This window comes from Nelumbo lutea, chromosome 2, assembly GCF_056320005.1.
Source record: "Nelumbo lutea isolate HS-2025 chromosome 2, American lotus-T2T, whole genome shotgun sequence".
NCBI lineage: Eukaryota > Viridiplantae > Streptophyta > Magnoliopsida > Proteales > Nelumbonaceae > Nelumbo > Nelumbo lutea.
The window spans coordinates 18,995,537-19,018,653 of NC_142685.1; the positions used below are offsets into that span (position 1 = coordinate 18,995,537).

Below are 23,117 nucleotides of genomic sequence, written 5' to 3' on the forward strand. Positions count from 1 at the left end.
GCCTTGATAGTGTATGTTGATGACATAGTGGTCACTAGTGATTAGACCTTTGAAGTACAAAAGTTGAAGCAATTCTTGACTACTCATTTTGAAGTGAAGGATCTGGGTCCCTTATATTATTTCCTTGGGATTGAAGTTGCCCGCTCATAAGGGAGTATCTTCACTTCATAAAGGAAATACATCTTAGATTTGTTGTAGGATGATTGATAGCTATAAATATATAACCCTAACAAATGCACTAGTTATCAAGTAGTATAAAAAATATCGTTCTCACGGGGATTTAACAAAATAAGCATTAGAACCACCGTCTTCCCTAATTATCTGGACAGTCGAATTTCAAATTTGAGCAAGATCTAAAAAAAAAAACTAGCATAATAAAGTAAATGCGAAGGTGACACTAATCGAATTTGCAAAAGATGGGATCGTTAGGGCTTTTGGTCCACTTAACCAATGCAATGAATATTTATGAATCTGATTATCCAAGACTAATCATCATTCCCATAAGCTGAGATTTTTCCAAATTTATTTAATATTCTCTCTCAAAATATACTAAACCTATGCCCATCAGGTAGTGCATTAAGCCTCAAAAAATCATTAAATTTAGATTGAATCATGTATATATATATCTCTATATACCATTCAATTCACACTAATTATTCAGTCGATTATGTGAATTCCTCTCTCGATTCATTCACATAACTCAAATCAATTAACAGGTGGCCAAGCTCTTAATTGCATTAAGCACAATAATTCATAGACTATATGAAAATCACAATCTTGAATAAATCATAAAGATAAAAATATATTCATTAATATGATTAGGCTTTCATCAGCCCTAGCAAGAAACAAATCAGTTCATGATAGAAGAATTAAAGCAAACAAAGGGAAAAAAATAACTCTTAGAATCGCCTATGATGCTGAGATCTCTTCCTCTTGCCGCCACCTTCTTGAATTCTTGCTCCTTTCTTGATTGATTGCTCATTTCTTCTTGATTCAATCCCCAAGATTGAGTGATTGTATGATGCCTAAAGCTGGTCTTTCCCCTCCTTTATATAGCTTAAGGGGAGGGGGTGATCTCCTACTTCCTCTTGAAGTTTATCTTACAAGAATAGAAAGTTCTATTCTAATCCTACATTTATCTCTTTATCTAATAAACTCAATCATTTTATCTTTCTAAGATTACATCAAGAATTTAGATCTGGAAAGACTTCTCAATTTTTTGTTCTTAGATTCGTATTAGACCTCCTCTGCGAATTGGGCTGCTGTTAGGCTTTTCTACAAATTGGGCTTCAGCTACGGATTGGGCCTTCCTACGAATTTGTCGTGACTTCGGGCCCGGATTTGACTTCAATGCATGTCGAATCTGTGAAAGCCCAAAACATAAAAGTTATGGCTTTTTCTCTTATCTTTCCAATGAGTCTTGAATCAGCCCAGTCAGAGTTCGGATACGCGAGTTAGGCCCAGATTACTGAACGGTGCCGGAATTGTGAAAAATCATCTGATTTGTCTTTCTTTGCTTCTGATGCTTTCTTTCATGCCCTGAACAGAAATATGAGTCCAATTAGGTGCTAATTTAGTATAAAAGACAACATAATTGGGGATAAAAATATGATAAATTCTACTCTCAATCCAATTAATTTTCAACTTGCCCAGACCTGGTTCTGATCGATCAACTCAGTCCCAAACCTGTGCACAACCCGATATGGACCGACCCAAGTCAATCTGCCACTCTTTATGTGATTAGTTCGAAAACAAATCCAATTAGATAGTTCAAGTGGTCTGGCCTCTTTGAACCTAAGTGGTTCTATCAAACCCGAAACCCAAATATAATCAGATGGCTTCAAGAGATTAATTGCCTTTTATTCTCATTGTAAAAATATTATGCATGTAAATAAATTTTGAACCTTCACCACTTGTGCAAATAACAACTACTATTACCACCAAGCTATGATCAACTTGTTCATCAAAATGGAGTTAATTATAATTTTAAGTACATAAATATAAGATTAATGGACTGAACAGGTTAGATTGGGTCAAACTCAACCCATTTAATTTTATATAACTGGGTCAATGGGTTGACAGGTTAGATTGGGTCAAACCCAACCCAATCCACCCAATTGCAATTACATGGTTCTATTAATGCCATGGGGAATCTTTGTTTTACATGCTCCTTGTTTTTTCTTAAAAAAAAATGAAATAGAACAAAATCATAGCTTTTATAATGAAGAATAGAGAACTGTCTAAGAAAAAAAGTTCCAAACGTGTTAACATATGCTTTTACAACATTGTTCCCCGCACAAGTCGGGGAAAACAGGTGCTTGGAAGCAACTCAGAGAAGATTTGGCGAGGTCGCAAGCATTCATTAATGGTGTACCCATAAAAATCGAAATCCAGAACACAAAGATTGGGAGGGGGTGCAGGAATTCATGGTATACCCATTTTATTCAACCATGGATAACTAGCTAAGCGTTCTTTTCATTTTCTTGGTCAGAACACCATTATCCATGATGCTTAAAGAAACTCTCTATTCCCACTCAACCCAATTCAAGTACAAACCAACTGCCCTCGCCCCTCCTCTTTACAGAACACCAGGTCATGACAACCAACCCAGCACCATCCTCTTAATTCCAGTTCCAAGATACGTCTTCCAGTTCCAGTAAACTGAAAAAGAAATTTGAACCACTTCTCAAATGATTTGTGCAGGGAGACTAAAAGAGATGACAATGAGATAGTAAAATTTAAAAATTTTCAACTACAACGAGCTCAGGTTCGGGTTTTAACTTTGATCCCATTTAAAATGTCGAAATTATTCTTGACCCAAGTTGCACCCCAAAGCATACTTTTAGGCGCATTTTCATTTTTCTGCAAACTTTCTATTATACAAGTAAAAAAGCATGAAAACTTATAATATATGAAAGATTCGATTAGGGGTGATCATTCCTAGCCCTCAGATGTGGACAACCATCTCTTAGAGGAAAGTTGTCAGTTGTCACATATGTTTGTCTGGAATCTCTAAGTTGGCAGTTCAAGCAGTAACCTGTAATATTCAACAGTTTAAAAGATTGTTAACTTCACCTTTCTTTTAATATAGTAAATTTCCGTATCAGATTAGTAACTATGACACCAAGGTTCAAGAGTAGCCCCTTTCTCTTAATATAGATAATTCCCATATCAGATCAGCAACCAGGACACCAAGGTTCAAGAGTTGCACTACCCCATGAAAAACAATGCTTAAAGGAGGCATTTAATAAGCAGCTCACCGGAGATTCAATGTAATTCATCTATTGCTTTCTATGCCCCGAAGATCAGATAGCATTGTATTCCAACTCCATGCAAATATGAAATATCTAACCCCCGCAGGAGAGTTACTTCAGGCTGTCATTCACATTTGGATATGGTTAACACTCCAAAATTGAAGTTCTTCATGATCAGAACCACACTAATGCTGACAATTTGTAAGATGACAAGGTACAATTTTCGGATCACCAACTACATTAGTTGAAGGAAGTCCAACTCCCAACCCAGCTAACTAATAACAACAAATCTTTGTTGTACCTCTTTTTTAATCTAATGAATCAATTTTGTGTTGCTGATAAAAAAAAATAACACCCCTTATGACCTGCATCATCAAAATCACAACTGCAGAACGTTACATCCACCCATAAACAGGATTCTATCCATTTCATCCTTTACAGCCTTTTAGAACAAGAAAGCAAACAGGCCCTTCCATGTAAACTCCTGCCCTACCTCTAAATATTCAGCCTCGATAAACAGAATTTGTAAGTCCCCTATCTGCAAAGTTATGATACTACAGACATCTCTCATTCAATCAGGCAAGACCAGTAACTCCAAAGCTCCAACCACAATACAAGAAGCAAGGACTTGGTGAGATACCATGTCAGCAAGAAAACCAGATCGGGATCTGCTTGTAGTATTATTTATTGAAACCATTAAAGAGTATGCAGCAAAACAGAATCCAATCAGTTAATTACTGTTGGCCATATAAACAAAGGGTCTAATAGAACAAGGCTGCATTGCTGCAAGGAAATCAACCAGTCCACATAACAAACATTCAGGCACATAATGAAGATCTTATGGATATTATCTGACAGATGGTTGATGATAAACAAATAACATTTAGGTTATAACAAGTTATGTGGAGATTCCTGGCGCCATACCATATTCAAGAAACTAGCAACTATGCTCTCCACAACACCTTCTCCAAACAAAGTATAAACTCCATGTAAAGACAAAAGATTCTTAGGGGACAATATCCCAGAACTTACATGATTGTTAAATACAGGCAGACAAATGAGTCTGACATATCCAGAGGCAGCAACTGACAGTAAAAGCGCTTGATGTTATACTGAAAACCACACAACTAGATACCAAAGCAACTGACAATGTACGTCCCCTTTAAAAAGGTAATCCAGACACTATAGAAAGCAAAGTTTACTGTACAGATCAATAGCAGAACCAGTGGCATGTATTATTCAGAGATGGGCAGCAAAAATGCAATTAGGATCGCCCACAACTTCTTTAAAGTTAGAATAGCCAAGTACAACCAGCCAGAACATCTTTTTAGTTTTAATAGCTAAGTAGATAACATCGATTCGGGCTCTTATAAAGTCAGAAACCTGGCTGCTTGTTCTAGCCAATAAGTTGCTTTATTTCCCCATACAGCGTCACCATGCAAGGCAATGGAGAACAAAAATATCAATATCTTCTCCTCTTCATTTCAACATCATTGAAACAAGTATCACTCCACCTCCGGTCACAATGACCATAATTATCTTCCTGTTCTTCGACACATCTTGTACTAGGTGTATTCCCCACTGTACTTTTTATACGCCTATCAAATTCCCTTTCCCTTAAGTTGCCTCTTCCATGGAACTCAGACTCTGTTTCTTGACAAAACCTAAAAGGCCGAGGAGTATCTTCCACATCGTAACGGAGGTTATCAATATCAGCATCATCGTACAAAGGTCGAAAAGAACGAACAGGTCCACGTCTCTCACTACACTTCCTTCTCTCATCCAATCCATCACCTCCAATATCATTAAACCTTTCAGAATGCATTGGCCCACCAAAGTAATCATCATTCTCAGTCCTTTCACAGGGCTCAAACATATCAAACCTCCTCATGCCCTGTGGCATTATCCTGCCAGATGGGCTCCTCAGTTTGAATGATCTTGGATGATCATGCTCCGTAGTTGAACCCATTTCTCTAAGGTCATTAGAGATTGGGGGAATGAATGAAGGGGAACAAGGTCTTCTTCCCACCATATCTTCTGAAAAAAAAGGGCGCCGATAAGACTGGACCCGATCAGTTCTGTAAATTGGTGATCTCCAATGAGATAGAGAAGGATGCCCATTAAAACCATCAGATCTTCCTCTAGGAGATGACCAAGGGTCAGGAGAGTGTGATCTGGACCTTGGTGGAGATTTTGAATGAATTTGAGGTATGTGCAGAGGCCCCCTCTGAAGGGGTGAAAAGCCCTTCTCTCCACGGACAAAGGAATCTCCTCGCTCATACTGAGATTGGGAACGTGAAAAAATAGGATCCATCACATCATCTGGCAAACCCCTAGCAAGTTTTTCTCTGTGCCTCAATCCAACAAATTCAGAACCACTTCCACGGATGCATCTATCAGGGCTAATGTCTCTAGGAGGTCTACGTACCATTTGCACACCATGAGAAACATGTCCTCTCCCTCTAGGAGACCGTCTCCTAGAGAGGGGATGCCGAAAGTTTGGCAACTCATTGTTTAAGGATTTTCTCCCTCTACCACCACCTAAGATAGTACCATCTGGTGCAACAATATAACCACTGTTTTCAAGCTTAGCAGCAGCAGTTGTTGCTGCATTTTTTGGCCTAGTGTATCGAAATCCAGATGAACAATTATAGCGTTCAGCAACAAATTCACGACCAGAATCCCAGTCACCACGTAGATTGTCTACCTGGCTATCAATCCTTCCCCTGCCATGCATAAAACCAGATCCAGGATACCTAACAGGTTGATCTTGATTCCTCACTTGTTCAAATTTCCGAGGTCTATCCATGCAGCTTGCATCTCTGAAAAGGATAAGCAATAAGCATCAAATACAAACTGCACTTACATGAAAAATAAAGAAATAGCAGGCAAGAAAAGAAAAAATAATCACCTACAACCCCAGGGATGTAATTTATCACCCGGGAGCACCATATCAGTATGCTGTTCCCTTTCAATTTGCGATGGTGACACTCTGCCAGGAATAGACCTTGTTTTACTGGATGATGAGCCACTTGAACCTCCAACTAAAGTTATAATCCTGCCACGAGTACCTCTATTATCAACATCTTTAACTGCATCATCACCAAGCCCAGAAGATTCCACTTTTGGAAAAATAATATTGCTCATTTCTGCAGTGCCTGTTACTTTGGAATTCTCATGTTGAACATCCATGTCAACCTGAGCAACTCCAGCTGAAGTCTCTTGGCCAGAACTAAGTCCTTGATTAGATGTTATTTTGATCTCTTGGCTCCGTGGACCACCTCCACCTCTTGAGTGGTCTGGTGGTTTCCTACGAACAATCTTGACATGCCTCTTTTTACTCAATTCAGTGGATGGCACTAAAACTGTCAATGGTTTTTGCAACAATGCACTTTGATGAATGTCTTGATCACTCTTTTCATTAACCAGATTATTGTCACATGGTCTGCTACAATGAGCATTCTTTGATTCACTAAGATCTTCCACTTTAACATCTCCCTCTTTGACATTTGGGGAAGTATTTACACCCCGATCATCCAGATATCCAGAAACATTGGCATCCCTATTATCAGATTTCCCATATTCAACATGATCTGATTCCTTTTCCTCACATGCACTATCTTCAACAGCATTAAGTAGCAATGGTTCTCGGACCTCTCCATCCTCATAATCATCATCCTCACCACTATGTTGTTTATCTTCGTCCATTACAGAACCTGCAGCATGATTACCATCTGACTCATAATCAATATCACAAGACTCTTCTTCTTCCATATCAGCAGGTATATTAATCCTTTCCTCATCACTTTCAGCTATCTCGTTATTCCTGTGTGAAACTACACAATGCTCATCCAATGGTTTTAGCGTAGATGAAACAGTATCTGCATTTATTAAATCCACTTCTTTATTTGGAGCATCTAACATAACATTGGCAACCTTAGACTCATTACCATCAGGAACCACAGAATTCGGAACTGTATGTGAAGGCATTCTCTTATAATTTTCACAAGTTTTTTGGGTTACATCCACATTATAGGGCATCCCTTTGGTGCAAGTGGGAACTTCTGAATTATTTGAAACCTCCCCAGTAATTGGCAACTTTTCTGTACAAGTAGGTGTGCCCAATGTACAAGCAGAATTCTCTAAATGGCCACTCATAGGCATTCCAGAAGTATCAGTTGGAATCTCTAACTGGCTAGATGACCCTTCCACTGCATTGAGGTTATCATGATGACCCTCATGAACTGGTTCTGATTTTACAAATCTCTGGCCTATCAATTGCATATTGCTGATACTCAATGATTTAAGAGGCCCCTGGTTGTTCCCTTCAACTGGTTCAGGCTTTACAATTCCATAATAAAGTTTTGAAGAACTGCCTTCCACTGCCCTCAATTCCCGTTTATTACTGTCATCAAATGGTTCAGACTTAACGCTCCTACAACTAATCATGTTTGAACCACTGGCAGGTGAAACTAGAGTTCCAGATGAAATCAGACTAGGTCCTGCTTCTTTAAAGTCAACCTTTGCTGAGGTATATGGGTGTTCTTGACATAAGCTTGACTCTGGACCAGATGTGCTAAGATGCAGACGAAGATTTTGGATTTCATGTTGTTGACGAAAAGAGATAGTCCTGCTGGACAACTTGGATTTGTTCTCATTTACATCAAGGCCATATTTCTGAAAAGTAGGATTGGTGCTCCCTTCACTATTAATCATCTCTTTTAAGACAGTACTTACATCATGCAAACTGGTTGCATGAGATGCATCAATATCACCAATAACCTCATTGCTTGTAAAAACCTCCCATGTATCCATCATAGTATTCAAATCCCAGTGTGACCTATTTGCAAGTACAGGAGTGCAACCAATCTTTGATTCAGTATCATTGCTTTCACTCTGAAAAGAACTTTTCCCTTTGCTCAAAGCTAAATTCAGAAAACATGAATCCAACCTCCCCTGCTTCTCACAACTCCCTCGACTGGTTTGGCATGCCAAGGCTGAAACAGAATGTTTCTTTGGCACTAAAGACAACTCTATATTTCCTGGAACTATTAGAAACTTAACTTTATTCTCTACACCATACTCTCCCTTGTCATTTATGTGTTCCCTTATTTGTGGTGCAAAACCTTCATTTTCTACTAACTGCAGTTTTGTATTCTCCTGGAATAAAGAATTTTCAGCTACCATACTTCCATCTTTACTCTCTACTGCAGACCTAGAACTGGAGGATACAAGGAGATTCTGTTCTGGAATACTCAACCCAGGGGTGTAATCATTGCTTGGGACCAAGTTAACATTTCTCTCAGAAGAATTTCCTTCCGTCTTCAGGGAAGAGATTGTATTGGTATGAGAAATCCCACAAACTTCTTTCGCATTGAACACATTTGGAGAAGATTTCTCAGGATTTGAGTTAGAAGAAATTGTAGAAAGCACCGTATCACTGGCATTTGAAGAAGAAAAAACTAGTGTTGAGTCAGATTGTTCCTTCTCTGGTAGATTAGGTTCAACTGACTGTGAGGACAGTGCCTGAGATGAAGGTGATGATGGTGGAACCAATAGAAACCTCCTTTTCTTGATAGGCACAACTGCAGCAGAATCACTAGAGTTCTGGGCAAGGAGTTTAACCCCACGCTGCCAATAGAAAATTGAATAATTAATATTGAAGAAAATAGAATTACCTTTACTCCCCTAATGCTATTTAGCAGTATTTTAGAAAGGAATAAACACCTCTTCGTGTCCAGAAACTGGCATGTCTTCAAGATGCTCTAGTTCTTAGAGTAATTGTATCCTAACGTAAGGGTTGAAATTCAAGTCCCAGATAAGACTCCAGATTAATCTCCGTGAAAAGATTTGCTCTCTGAAGTTTCTACCAAAAGTCGATTCGATTTGATTTATAACAAAAGAAACAGTTGGTTATACAAATCCATGCAGTTTCTAGCACCCTCAAAGAGATTCCTAATCATCACTGGAGGATAGAAATGATAGGTTCTGAATGACCTGCAGAACAATGAGAAAATTAATCATTACAAGGCAGCATAATCCATCGATCCAGTAAGCGCAGCATATCAAAGATGAATGAAATAAAATGTTCTATATTTTATCAGGTCCTCATGCAGCCAAAATGGAAATAGTCACTCATACAAAATAACCTGAAAAACAAAACTTTGATAAGCTGGACAGTAGAGAAGAGGAAGGCACATAACTAGGCACCATAAAAGGCTGAAATTTCTCTTGCAAGAGATAAACATGTTAAGATTGCCGCATACCAATGACTCTGAAATTTTTCTAAGTCTTGTAAATACATAGATCCCCGAAAAAAGGAAAAAAATACGTCACGGTTGAAAGTCCTCATCTGTATAAAAGTAGCAAGTATAACATTTTACGTAAGAAAGAAACAATATATATATTACATTAAAAGCACGCACTGCAAATCAAGGACAAGGTTCCTCATAAACATGTGATGTTTGCAATCCCTCGTGCGTGATTGGTAAAATTAAATAAAAACAAGGCAAATTTCTATCCATCTTCACAAAACATGAGCAAAACAATTCTGCTCATGTAATTGCTCACAGAGCCCGTATGTTTGGTTCATTTCTCCACCTGTATCAGCCTCCTTGGCTCTTAATTGAGGCTAGTCACGAAGAGGTTTGTATCATTCTGAGCTCTTAATGAATATTTTATCTTTAAAAAAATAAAAAAACTTCCCTTCCTTCACGGATCCCTTATCCATCACCAAAGACTATAAGTAACAAAAGAAATTACCTCAACAAACCTAACCAGCCGAGGAAAAATTTGCTTTAGCAAATACAAATCCAAAATAGATAAGCAATCATAATCACGTTTGGGTCGATCTATTCGAGCGCCATCCACTGTGTTAGCTACTACAATTCTAAACTTTCTACATGAAAGACCATTTACAGAAAAATCGGGTAAATCCTACCAACTAGCCGCTAAATCCTGGAAAAGAAGAAGGTTTAAAATCGAAAACTGAAAACCCATCTTTTTGCAGAAGTACCTAGAGCCAACCATTACTCGCTTCAGGAAAAAAAAGGACTTTTGCGACCTAGATTGGAAGACGCAGCCTCCGTAACAATCAAGGTTATCTTCAAGCAGAGGATTCTGAGGGGTAAGAGATAGAATTGTTCAAAGGAGAAGGAGATGAGTAATTTTACTTGCAGCGGAAGAGAATCGGGAGAGCATGCAGTTTTCTTGGGGTCTGAACTCTGATGTTCGTTCCTGTTGCTTAGGGTTTCCGCGGTTCTAAACGATTTATTCCACGCGGTTTTTGTCTTTTTTTTTACATCTTTTCCCGACGCGTGTCGCTCCTGGACAAATTTGTGCTCGCATCGACATCGGCTGTGTTGGGTTGCAGTGCAATTTTATGTGCACTGGTATAGAGAATGACTGATCAGTCCAGATGAGAATTTTATAACCCTAAAGTACAAAGGAAAATGCATGCTGACCGTGAATTGATGTACGGGCAGCATATGATTTATAGGGGAAGAGGGCTAATAGTGAGAGGGATTTGAATTCAGAATTCTGCATCTGTGTATCCGTACTTGTTGGATAAATGTATGAGATTGTAAATAAAAGAAAAGAATGCAAATTTTGGTTAATTTTATTTTAGATTTTACCTTATTCTATTTTGTCTTTTATTTTACTTCATTTTTAATATTATCAAATCAAGTAAAAAAAATCCAATCAAGACCAAACACGTCACCCCAAATCCATTTGGTAACCGAATCCAGACCTAACGACAGTCTTGACTCCATCAAATTATGAATTCACATTAAACCGTCCTATTAACCCGCTTCTTTCTCTCTCTTCCTCTCTATCTTACTAATCATTTTTGATGGAGCGCGATCCGGTTGGTCTTAGCTGTCCGCTGCCTTGCTTTCGAACGAGGTAGCAGGGATCCTGAAACGGGAGAGATGGGAAAGCTCCGGGGGGAACTCGGTGTAGAGGCTCCGAAGCTCAAGTTAGAATCTTTCAAAAGCAAGGAAATACCAGATAGCGCAAAGTTTTTGCATACCTCTCTTATCAGGGGGGGGGGGCAGGGGGCTCTTATAGTCGCTTCGCGTACTCGTCCCGAGGCCCTTGTCAGATCGAGTATGATTACTCTGGCGCTTGTCAACTCGGCTGTCGTCCCTTCTGCTGAGACAGAACCGTCACTGCCTAACCGTCACTGGCTAACCGTCTAACTGGAGATGGCGGCGTCAGTGGCAGTGGCAGGTGGCCGTTTAGAGTGCGACTACCAAAACGTCAGATCCCAAGTAAGTCAGGCGTGGCGCCCTCGGGCACAGAATTCCCTGGTGCCAGGCATGGTACGACTTGTTTGGCTTTGGTGCCTAGAAGATGATGCGAAGTGCTGAGCGAGGCGGTCTTGAGCTCGGAGGTATCCCGAACTGTAACAAGGTGGGTCAGTTCGGCGAAGTGTGTCCCGAGCTGTTACAAGGTTGCAGTTCGGCGAAGTCTACCCCGAGCTGTTACAAGGTGGTAGTTCGGCGAAGTCTATCTCGAGCTGTTACAAGGTGGTAGTTCGGTGAAGTCTATCCCGAGCTGTTACAAGGCGGTCAGTTCGGCGAAGTCTACCCCGAGTTGTTACAAGGTGGCAGTTCGGCGAAGCCTACCCCGAGCTGTTACAAGATGGTAGTTCGACGAAGTCTATCCCGAGCTGTTACAAGGCGCAGTTGGGCGAAGTCTACCCCCAACTGTTACAAGGTGGGTTAGTTCGGCGGAGTGTGCCCTTGTTGCCGCCTAGGCTTGACCCCTTTTGTCGAGCTGTCGTTTCTGCCACATGTCTCATATTAAGAGGTCGGGCCAAATTTTCCTTCATCAATTTTCAATATGGTTGTCTCTGGTTTAATCCTTCATTTTCCTACCTTTTATTTTAAATCAAACTAGCAGGAACCATGCTTATAATTTATGGATTTAGTAAACTCTATTCTATATTTAGCATTCTATTAAATCATCATTTATAATTTGAAATGGATTTAATCAATCTTCCATTAAATGACATTAGAAAATGACAGTATTGACTTTAGTGTTCATTCAAATAAATTTAATAAAAAGAAAATAAAAATAAATACCACTTTTACCTTTAATAAGATATGGACAACCACTCTATTGGTTATATTTGGTCAATTTTGTTTTCTGTAAAAAAAAAAGTGTTAAAGATACTTTTGAAATAAAAAAATATGGGCTTAATGGCAAAACAAACACTCCTTAATGAAATGTTGATTAAGTAAATAATTTATAAATTATAAGGGATTTTTAGTAAAATTAAAACTATAAGGTAGGTTTAAGTAAATATGTAAAACTATAAGGTGTGATCTAATAGAAACACATAAGAGTATACAATTGTTTTATATTTTTAACTTTTTTAAATAATTAATAATTATTCATATTTTATATACTACTTTTAATAGATTTTTTATAATACAAAAATAACAATAATTATTTTCTATTAGTTTTATTCATCAAATTGATGAAATCGACTAACCCGATCAACTTGACCCGAGTTGGTCAGTTTTCTACTATTTTAGGTTAGATTTGGTTCAAAAATTTCCCAATTCGACCAAGTTGGATTAGTTTCACTCTGGCCATTTATAAATTGACAAAAATTAAACGACCTAACCATGGATATATATTAATATTTTATATTTTAAATATAATTTTTAATATGAAAAAGTGAGAAATTTCCCATATTTCTTAGTCTAAAATGTTTTATATCATAAATCTATTTTTTAAAAATTGCACTATAATTTTTAAAATTTAATTTAAATTTGGACCTTTGATCGCCAGGTTCGGATCGCGGAAGGCCTAAGACTACTTGTGTAACAAGGTATGGCGCATTTGAGTTCTTGTCATGCCTTTTGGTCTCACTAATGCCCCAACCATACCAACATGGGAAACCTAGCTTCCCTCCCCTTGAAGTGCATTTATCAGCTCCCTGAGTCACTAGAAAGAGGGTGAAAGGCCCACTACTTCTTCATTCAAGTTTAAATATTTTGAACCGACTCACCAAACCAAAAATCGACCAAAACTGATACAACTTGAGTGGGCCGGTTTTCACAAAAGGTTAGTCAGTTTCAGTTGACCAACTCCCCAACATGACCAGGTCAATTTGGTCAGCCAAATAGCCTACAGTCAAACTGAACCAACTCATGAACACTCATAATTTTAGTTAAATTAATAGTCTCATCTATGATAAATAACAATAGTTTAATCTCCAATAATTAATGAAATACAATAAATATTAATTTTAGTATATATAATTATATATGATGAGGGCGGATTTGGCTCTCCAATGATGTTGCGACACATGGCACCTCAGAGCAACTAGGTGACACCCGAATCCACTTTGGCAACAATTTGCCTTAGCCAAGTAGATGGTGTCCCACCTAGCGGCCTGGCCCTAGCGCGAGCTGGCAGCCTGGCACAAGCACGACCTGGCAGCCTAGCACAGGCACGACCTGGCGCCCTGGCACAGGCACCGACTTGGCGGTCTGGCACATACGCCAACCTGGCGACTTGCAAGACGTGCTCATCGACGAATTCGGCATGTATATCCAAACACACACGATCCTTGGAAGTTGGCCCACGTGTCGAACGATTTGGAGGGTGGTCAACATGCATGGCAGTTACCTCCAGGAATCTCGAACCAGTTAGACACAACCTCCTGGAGATCTCGGGGGCGGTACATGAGCAAGGCCTATATAAAGGCACCAACCCCAATGATAGGGAGCAAGTGAGCAAGCAAGCAAGTAAGCAAGTTCTAGCTCTTAGACTTTGTGATTTTTAGCTCGCAGTCTACTATGAGAGTACTGACTTAAGCATTGGAGCGACCTTGCCGGGTTAGCCACCCTGGGTCCTCTGACATTTGGTTCCTTGCAGGTCTCTAAGGAGCAACAAAGCTCATCAATTCAGCTCGGCACCTAGTCAGCCCAACACCTCACAGGTAGCTCGGCACCTAGGCAGCTCCACTTTGGCCTCTGAGTCATCGGCCACTTGGAAGCAGACCAAATGATGAGGTACTTAGCCCAAAAAATTGGCCATCAATAAAAATCGATTCATCATTTGGCACCGTCTGTGGGAAATGCTACAAAAAGTTAAGTTATCATCTGAAAGGCCAAGTCCTCTTCTTCTAGAATGCTAAGTTCTCACCTTTTAGAAACTAAAAGCTCTCACTTTCTAGTTTCCATTTTTTATAAACTCAAAGACTATGTAGGAAGTTGATGGATAACCGACTAAGCAACTTACCAACTTTATTTCAACTCAGATAAAGCCTCATCAGTCCTCTTCGCGAGGTACCTTCTACAAAGATGAGCTCTTCGTGGCTTCCGCGGGAGTAGGTGGCCAACAGACTGCATGGACGCCCCTACCGGTCGAGCTTTCCAAGTCTTTTGTGCAAACTAGTGACCTAAAGTCAGTAGTGTTGCCCCCATAGGTCGAGCTCCTAATAGCTTCTTGTAGGAGTGGGTAACCGACGTCACTAATGAGGCTGGTGCAGCGCAGCCTGGCCAGGCGCGGCCTGGCAACCTGGCACAGGCATGGCCTAGCAGCCTGGTAGCATGGCCCAGGTGCGACCTGGCGGCCTGGCATGGGCACAAACTGGCGAGCTGATAAAAGACTTTGGCTCCACATAAGACCCAGTCGCCTCTTCAGCATGGGCAAGATCAAGGAGAGTGGACTACGAATCACTCCTAGAGCCCAAGGGCTAAAATACCACATAAGACCCAATCGCCTCTTCGCCATGGGCAAGATCAAGGAAAGTGGACTATGAGTCGCTGCTAGATCCTAAGGGTCAAAATACCGACCTAGTGAAGACCTCCTCACCATATAAGACCCAATCGCCTCTGTGGCATGGGCAAAATCAAGGAGCGGACTCCGAGTCGCTCCCAGAGCCTAAGGAATTGAATCGACGCTTACGAGCTCATCGAATTATTCATTCCAGACCAAAAGGAGAAATCTACTCTCTTCGCCGAGTTACTTTCTGCTCGGGAGGGGGGGCAAATGATAAGGGCGGATTTGGCCCTCCAATGATGTTGTGACACATGGCACATCGGAACAACTAGGTGACACCTGGAATCATTTTGGCAACAACTTGCCTTAGCCAAGTTAATGGTGTCCCACCTGGCGGCCCAGGTGCGGCCTGGCCTTAGCACGGCCTGGCCCTGGCGCGACCTGGCAGCCTGGCACAGGTACCAACTTGGCGGTCTGGCACATGCGCCAACCTAGTGACTTGCAAGATGTGCTCGCCGACAAATTCGACATGCATATCCAAACACTCCCACGATCTTTGGAAGTTGGCCCACATGCTGAACGATTTGGAGGGTGGTCAACGTGCATGGCAGTTACCTCCAGGAATCTCGGACCAGTTAGACATGACCTCTGGGAGATCTCGGGGGCGGTACATGAGCAAGGCCTATATAAAGGCACCAACCCCAATGACAAGGAGCAAGTGAGCAAGCAAGCAAGTAAGCAAGTTCTAGCTCTCAAACTTTGTGATTTTTTGCTCGCAGTCTACTATGATAGTATTGACTTAAGCATCGGAGCGACCTCGTCGGGTTAGCCACCCCAGGTCCTCTAACATTTTGTTCCTTGCAGGTCTCTAAAGAGCAACAAAACTCATCAATTCAGCTCGCCACTAGGCAACTCGGGACCTGGTCAGCCCAGCACCTCACAGGTAGCTCGGCACCTCATAGGCAACCCTGTACCTGGTCAGCCCGGCGCCTCACAGGCAGCTCGGCACCAGGTCAACCCAGCACCTCACAGGCAGCTCGACACCTAGGCAGCTTGGCACCTCACAGGCATATCGACACCTAGGCAGCTTCACTTCGGCCTTTGAGTCATCATCCACTTGGAAGAAGACCAAATGATGAGGTACTTAGCCCAAAAATTGGCCATCAATAAAAATTGATTTATCAATATAATAAATACAAAATAAGAGTTTAAACTTATTATTAATAAATACTAATTTTTTGAAAGTTATTTTCTCGAATTATTACTTGATATAAGTGAAATTAGTTATTTACAACATTATGTAAAAATACTAAATTATTATTAATTTCATTATTATGTTATAATTATTTTTCTACTTTCCATTTTTTTAATTTATTACATAATTTCTTTATTTTAACTATTGAAAATCTAGTTATGTTAAATATTTTGTTATTTAAAATATAATACTTAATTAATATGTAAAATATTTAAATATTAAAATATTAACTATTTATTGAATTTAATTATCCATAAAATCATAATTTATACTATTAAATTATTGTTAATTTCAATATTATTTTATAATTATTTTTCTACTTTGAAGATTTTTTTTTAATTTATTACATAATTTCGCTATTTTAACTATTTGAAATCTAGTTATTTAAATATTTAAATAATATATAAAATATATAAAATTTTGTATTTGAATTTAATTTATTTAAAGCTATTACATATTATTAAATATTTGAAAAACAATTAAATTGATTATCCAAAAAAATATAATTTAAATTGTTACTACACAATTTTGTGATATATTTTGTTAAAATATAAAATTATTTTTTGTATTTTTAGTAAATATTTTAAAATTATAATAAAATTTTGCTAGAATATTTAAATAATTCTTAAATTTTTTCAATCCGAATTTTCTTTAGATAGATATAGATAAAAAGTAGGGGAGATGATAAATATGAATTAGAGATAATTTAGGAGAGAAATTCTCTACTAAATTAGAGATAATTTTGGAGATAAATAGGATTTAGAGATAATTTAGAAGATAAATAGGGATTAGAAATGAAATTTCTCCATAGAAATTTTAGGAGAATAGATTATTTAGGTTATTGGGAAACTGCATCTCATTGGTTGTTTCAAAAATGACATAGAATTATAAAACGAAAAAAATTCTAGACTTCATTGTTTTAATATTGATTTATAAAAAAAAAAATTGTTAATTGAATATGAACAAATATTTTTTTAATAAGTTTAGTTTTATTAATAATTTGTAGTAATTTTAATAATTTTTATTCTTTTTATTATTTTTTAATGAAATTTTGATTAACTTTAAATAAATAAAAATTGATGAAGGTTGATTTGACACGACCTTGCAAGAAGAAGACACATAAGCGCGATATGACAACTCAACCAGGCAAGCCCAGTTCGCAACATTCGGAGTTTGGGTATTTAGCCACCTCAGCCCAAAATCCGTCTCAATGTAGAGGCACCTCGACATCCAATCCAGTTCGGGACTAAAGAATCAAAGTTCCAGCTCGGAGCTAATGAGCTGAAGCATTGCATAACCGACTCCAAAGGGTATATAATTGTTTTATATTTTAACTTTTTAAAGTTAAACAATAGAAATGCATAAGAGTATATAATTGTTTTATATTTTAACTTTTTAATAAACAATCTGATCAAAGTTAACTCGAGTTGGTTGATTTTCTAGTATTTCAGATCGGGTTTGGTTTAATATGTTATATATATATATATATATATTTAATTTAAAATTTTAATATGGAAAAGTAGGAATATTCCCATATTTCTTAGTCTAAAATATTTTATATCATAGATTTAATTTTTGCAATTTATTTTTTAATAACATCATTGTAATTTATGAAATTTAAAGTTAAATTTTAAGTTTAAATCTTTTGAACAAATAAACTAAACCAGAAATAGACTCAAATCAATCGGTTTCGAGTGAAAAATTACGGACTAGACCAAATTGATTTGGTTGGCAAAACAGCGTACACCTGAACTGAACCAATCATTGCACACTCCTAATTTCAACTAATTTTATAGTCTAATCTCTAATAAATAACAATAGTTTATTCTCCAATAATTATTGAAAATTATAGCAAACGTACACAATCATTGATAATAAGTTTAAAATGAAAATATAATAGATATATAATAAAAATACAATAATTACACAAATATCATAAATACTAAAAATATACTAAATTAGTAAATAAATAGTGTAATCTCAAATAATAGTTTAGTCTCTAATAAGTATTAATCTATAAATTATAAAAAATAAATTTATAACAAAAATACAATAAATACGATAAATTAAATTCCAAAAGTTAAATAATAGTTGTTTAATCTCCAATAATTATTGATAATTTTCTATTAAATAACAAATTAAGAATATATTTATAAATAATTATTGAAAGCATATTTATAAAAACAATAAATAATGATAAAAAATAAAATAAATAGTAATTATAGTATATATAAATATATAATGAATATACACTATTATTGTAAAATTATTACTAATAAATATAATTTTATTGATATTTGTTTTCTATAATTATTAATTGATACAAGTGAAATTAGTTATTTGCAATATTATTTAGTTATTGAAATAATATTGTTATTTAAATTCTTAAAATATTAATTACTTATTTAATTTAATAATCCATAAAATTATAATTGTACTATTATTACATAATTCGTTATTAATTTTGTAAAATATTAAATTATTATTAATATGAATATTATGAATTCTATTATAATTATTTTCTAGTTTTAAGATTTTTTTTAATTTATTACATAATTTTGTTATTTTAACTATTTAAAATTTTGTCATGTTAAATATTTTGTTATTTAAATATTTAAATAATATGTAAAATATTTAAAAATTCTCATTATTTGAATTTTATATTTTTATTTATTTTAATGTTATTACATAATATTCAATGTTTTGTTATATTATTTATCTATTTTTAATGTTTTTATTTAAGATTTTAAATAATGTTTTATTTTTTAATGTTGAATTTTTATTATTTGAATAACATTTGAATTGAATAATTTGTAATATTATAACTTATATTGTTACTACATAATTTCATGATGAGTTTTGTAAAAATATTGAATTATTAATAATATGAATACTATTAAGTCTATTAATTTTTTGTGTTTTGAATAAATATTATAAATTTAATATATAATTTCATTATAACATTTAAATAGTTCTGAATTTTTTTAATTGAAACTTTCTTTAGATAGATATAGATAAAAAGTGGGGGAGAGGATAAATATGAATTAGAGATAGTTTAGGAGAGAATCTCTCTACTAAATTTGAGATAATTTAAGAGATAAATAGGAGTTAGAGATAATTTAGGAGATAAATAGGAACTAGAGACAATTTAGGAGGAAGTGGGGGAAAGTTGTGCCACTTGGCTAAACATTAGAAAAACAAATCCCTCTTTCTTTATAGTTATTGCAAATAGTTAAGCATATGTGATTTTCTTATTGGTTTAATGGGTAATTATGTGGAATTAAAAAAAAATAAAAATAAAAAAAATTAGGAAGGGGTTTGAAGCAAGGAGATGTATGGTGACGTAGACAGACCAATTTTAATATATATATATATATATATATATATATATATATATATATATATAGATAGAGAGAGAGAGAGAGAGAGAGAGAGAGAGAGAGGGTTTAGCCTTTCAAATTTCAACAACTTGTGTTTTATACTCACTATGTTTAACGATTGTATAAATGGACCATAAGTGTTTAAGACTCCGGATCTCCTGCCCACCAGAACCCTGCCCACACCTACCCACAATACACTACCCCTCGTGAATTGGGAACATCTCTCCCTGCATAATACGATTTAGAGGATGAGATGTTCTCCATGTGTGGCTGCGATAAACATGGGCAGAATTCTCGTGGGCAGGAGATCCAGACTCAAGTGTTTAACTCTGTATTTGCTAAAGCACACGTGAAAATTCAGCTTACTGTATTAGAGATGAAGTTTGGTTCCGATCAGTGCAACATCCATTCTAATAGCTTTTACAACTTTGCATTGAGAATGTCTTATCTACTTTATTTAATAAAGAGATATTCTCACTGGAAGGTTGCAATAGGTTGTTTAAACAATTTCGAGCATTGTATCACCTGAAGTGGTGGTAAAAAATCAACGGGCCTTAAAGGTCCTAAAGTGGTAAGGCCTCTTGTTAATCAAAAAATAATAACACTAGTGGTTATCTTCCTTCTTCCCCTACATTTAATCTCTTCACTGTTTATCATGGCGTTGCTAAATTGCCCACAATAACCCCAACAGACAACAACTCATCTCTGATGGACTGAACCTGATTTGAGTTCACAAACTAATTGCAATAGTATTGCTGGTAATGGTTAGTAATATCCTCAGGAATGCTTAACATCATTGACAAATTTATCACATTACAGGCTTAAGAAATCCCACATCGCAATGGCAATATACGTGAGGGTATTATTTTTAGAATTGAACCGGACAACGAACCGGGTAGGGGTCTGGTTCCTGGGTTGAATGGTCTGATTGTTTGAATCGAATCTGTTCTGACAAAAAAATAAAAAACGGTCAAAATCATTGAATGGTTTGAACACCTGGGTCAAAGGCTTTCTGACCAAATCAATGTTTTTTTGGCAAAATTCCGGTTTTAGAAAAAAATAGTACCAATCACCTGACCATTCCTGGTTTTTCCAGTCCGATTATCCGATCTGGTCCGGTTTTGAAAACCATGTCACAAACCAAAACTTTGGAGCCTGTGGCTCCAGCAGTTCTGACGGTGAGGGTTGTAGCGGCAATTCCAATGGTGGTGGAGATTCAAGCTATGTAGTACCAATCACCTGACCATTCCTGGTTTTTCCAGTCCGATTATCCGATCTGGTCCGGTTTTGAAAACCATGTCACAAACCAAAACTTTGGGGCCTGTGGCTCCAGCAGTTCTGACGGTGAGGGTTATAGCGGCAATTCCAATGGTGGTGGAGATTCAAGCTATGTAGTACCAATCACCTGACCATTCCTGGTTTTTCTAGTCCGATTATCCGATCTGGTCCGGTTTTGAAAACCATGTCACAAACCAAAACTTTGGGGCCTGTGGCTCCAGCAGTTCTGACGGTGAGGGTTGTAGCGGCAATTCCAATGGTGGTGGAGATTCAAGCTATGTGTCAGCGACGTGAAATTCACACTTCGTGTCGATGGGTGAAAGAGGCAATGGGGTGGGAGGGGAAGAGAATAGAGATGAAAATTAAGGCCATGTTTGGTTCAATTCTCGTTGTTTCCCATTCTTACTCAAGATGAAATTATAAAATGGAAAAGAATGGGTAAAATAGGTAGAATGAGAAAATATTGTTATGAACCAAACACTTTTTTCGTAAAAATGAATTCTTTTTAGATTGACAAGTGTTATGTTGCTCATTTTCATTCTTAAAATAATAATAATAATAATATTGTGTCGGTATTCACAAACCACCAACCTATGTCTCCGATATTCGATGTTTACCAATTGACATAGATGTTTTGTGAAAGTACTTTCATAAAAGTGCTTTTATAAAAGTACTTTCCAAAAAGTGCTTTTGTACTTTTGTAAAAGTTCTTTCATAGAAGTACTTTTGTAAAAGTGCTTTCATAAAAGTATTCACAAAGGTACTTTTATAAAAATGCTTCCACAAAAGTGCTTTCATAAAAGTATTTTCGTAAAAGTACTTTTGTAAAAATACTTCCATAAAAGTGCTTTCATAAAAGTACTTCTATAAAAGTGTTTTCATAAAAGTGCTTTCGTAAAAATACTTCTATAAAAGTGCTTTCAAAAAATTACTTTTATAAAAGTAAAGATCTATTGCAACAGTTTTATAGGTAGAGTTTCCTCAAAAATGAAATAAGCAAGTGGGGCATGATTATTTTTCATGCTGCATATTAGTCAATTTTTGTGCTTTGAGACTGATTTTTATAACCAAACACTCTAAATGGTATTCATTATTGTCCATTCTTGCCTATAATAAATAATAATTAAGAGAATGAGGCCCAAAGTAATAAAACAAACATACCCTAATTGTATTTAATTAAAGTTTTGACTCCAAACTGTCATTAGGTCAGGAAATGTTTGTTTCAAATGAATTTGGGAGAGGGTGGTGTGTCTGATCCTCACTGGATGGATAGAAAATCCGCCCTAGGGGCAGACGTTGAAAGCTCACCAAATTCGCACATTAACAGACACGTGTTACAAGAATGCACGTTAGTATTGGGTTCAGTTTTATTTCGCTTCTGGAGAGAATGGAGCCTGTACTAAGTACGGGGCAATTATAATTGGTTTTTTTTGGGTGTTTTTGTGGTAATATTGTTTTATACGAGATTCACTATTTGTTTGGTAGCTATATTTAATTTAAAATTTTTATTCAATTTAAGTAATTAAATGAGGTTTAATTATAATTTTAAACTCTTTATAACGACTTTTTGTTTAAATTATAAAATTGGGCCCAACATATTGGATTAGAAATTTTTGAATGGATAATCATGTATTTAAAGTTAGCACTTAACATTGGAGTTAACCATCAATTTTTTTGAGAGTGGGCAAATACGTGTCTAAAAATTGAATTGAGAGTTGATCCTCACAAAGTATTTCTTACACCAACCTTACAACACATCCCATCTGGTACTTGGGAACTTAAATAACAACACATGAATACAGGACATGTTCATAATATGAGGTGAATGTGAGGAGCATATCCAAAATATAAGAGTGTTTAAGAGCAGAGGGGTTGGTTTGAAAGCCACGACCACTAAGGCTTCTATTGGGGTTTGCTTCGTTGACACAAGTGGTTCTAGGGGCTTCTTTCTGAAGGGGGGTTGGAGAGAGAACTGAAGGGAAGGGTTAGAGGAAAAGGAGGAGGGCATGCAACTTTGAAGATTCGGGAAAAGGTAATAAGCTAAGTAGAGGGACAGAGGAGAGGAAGGTTGGAAGCAGGGATTCAACGAAATCTGCTGAGAGGGATGTGGAGGTTGACAAGGAAGGTATTGGGTCTTTTTCTTCTAGGATAGTGAGGCTTTTGCCAGAAGAGCTTATGAAGAACTCAAGAAAAGGAAAAAGGAAG

General features: G+C 36.8%; 1 protein-coding gene across 5 annotated transcripts; it reads right to left on the reverse strand.

Moving 5' to 3' along the window:
- Positions 1–759: 759 nt before the first annotated feature.
- Positions 760–10,622, reverse strand: LOC148868977 (uncharacterized). Of its 5 annotated transcripts, none has more exons than XR_016106557.1 (5): positions 10,270–10,622; positions 8,982–9,251; positions 6,166–8,885; positions 4,287–6,076; positions 760–1,539 (listed from the first exon to the last, which is right to left on the reverse strand). XR_016106557.1 is itself a non-coding variant. In XM_088967581.1 (4 exons), exons 2-4 carry the CDS (start codon positions 9,003–9,005, stop codon positions 4,717–4,719), a joined length of 4,104 nt encoding a protein of 1,367 aa, XP_088823707.1. In that variant the 5' UTR covers positions 9,006–9,251; positions 10,427–10,622; the 3' UTR covers positions 4,076–4,716. The 5 variants fall into 5 exon arrangements, 1 of the variants encoding a protein (XP_088823707.1); XR_016106556.1 differs by having other exon boundaries at positions 3,261–6,076; XR_016106555.1 differs by having other exon boundaries at positions 3,076–6,076.
- Between the last annotated feature and the right edge of the window lie 12,495 nt (positions 10,623–23,117).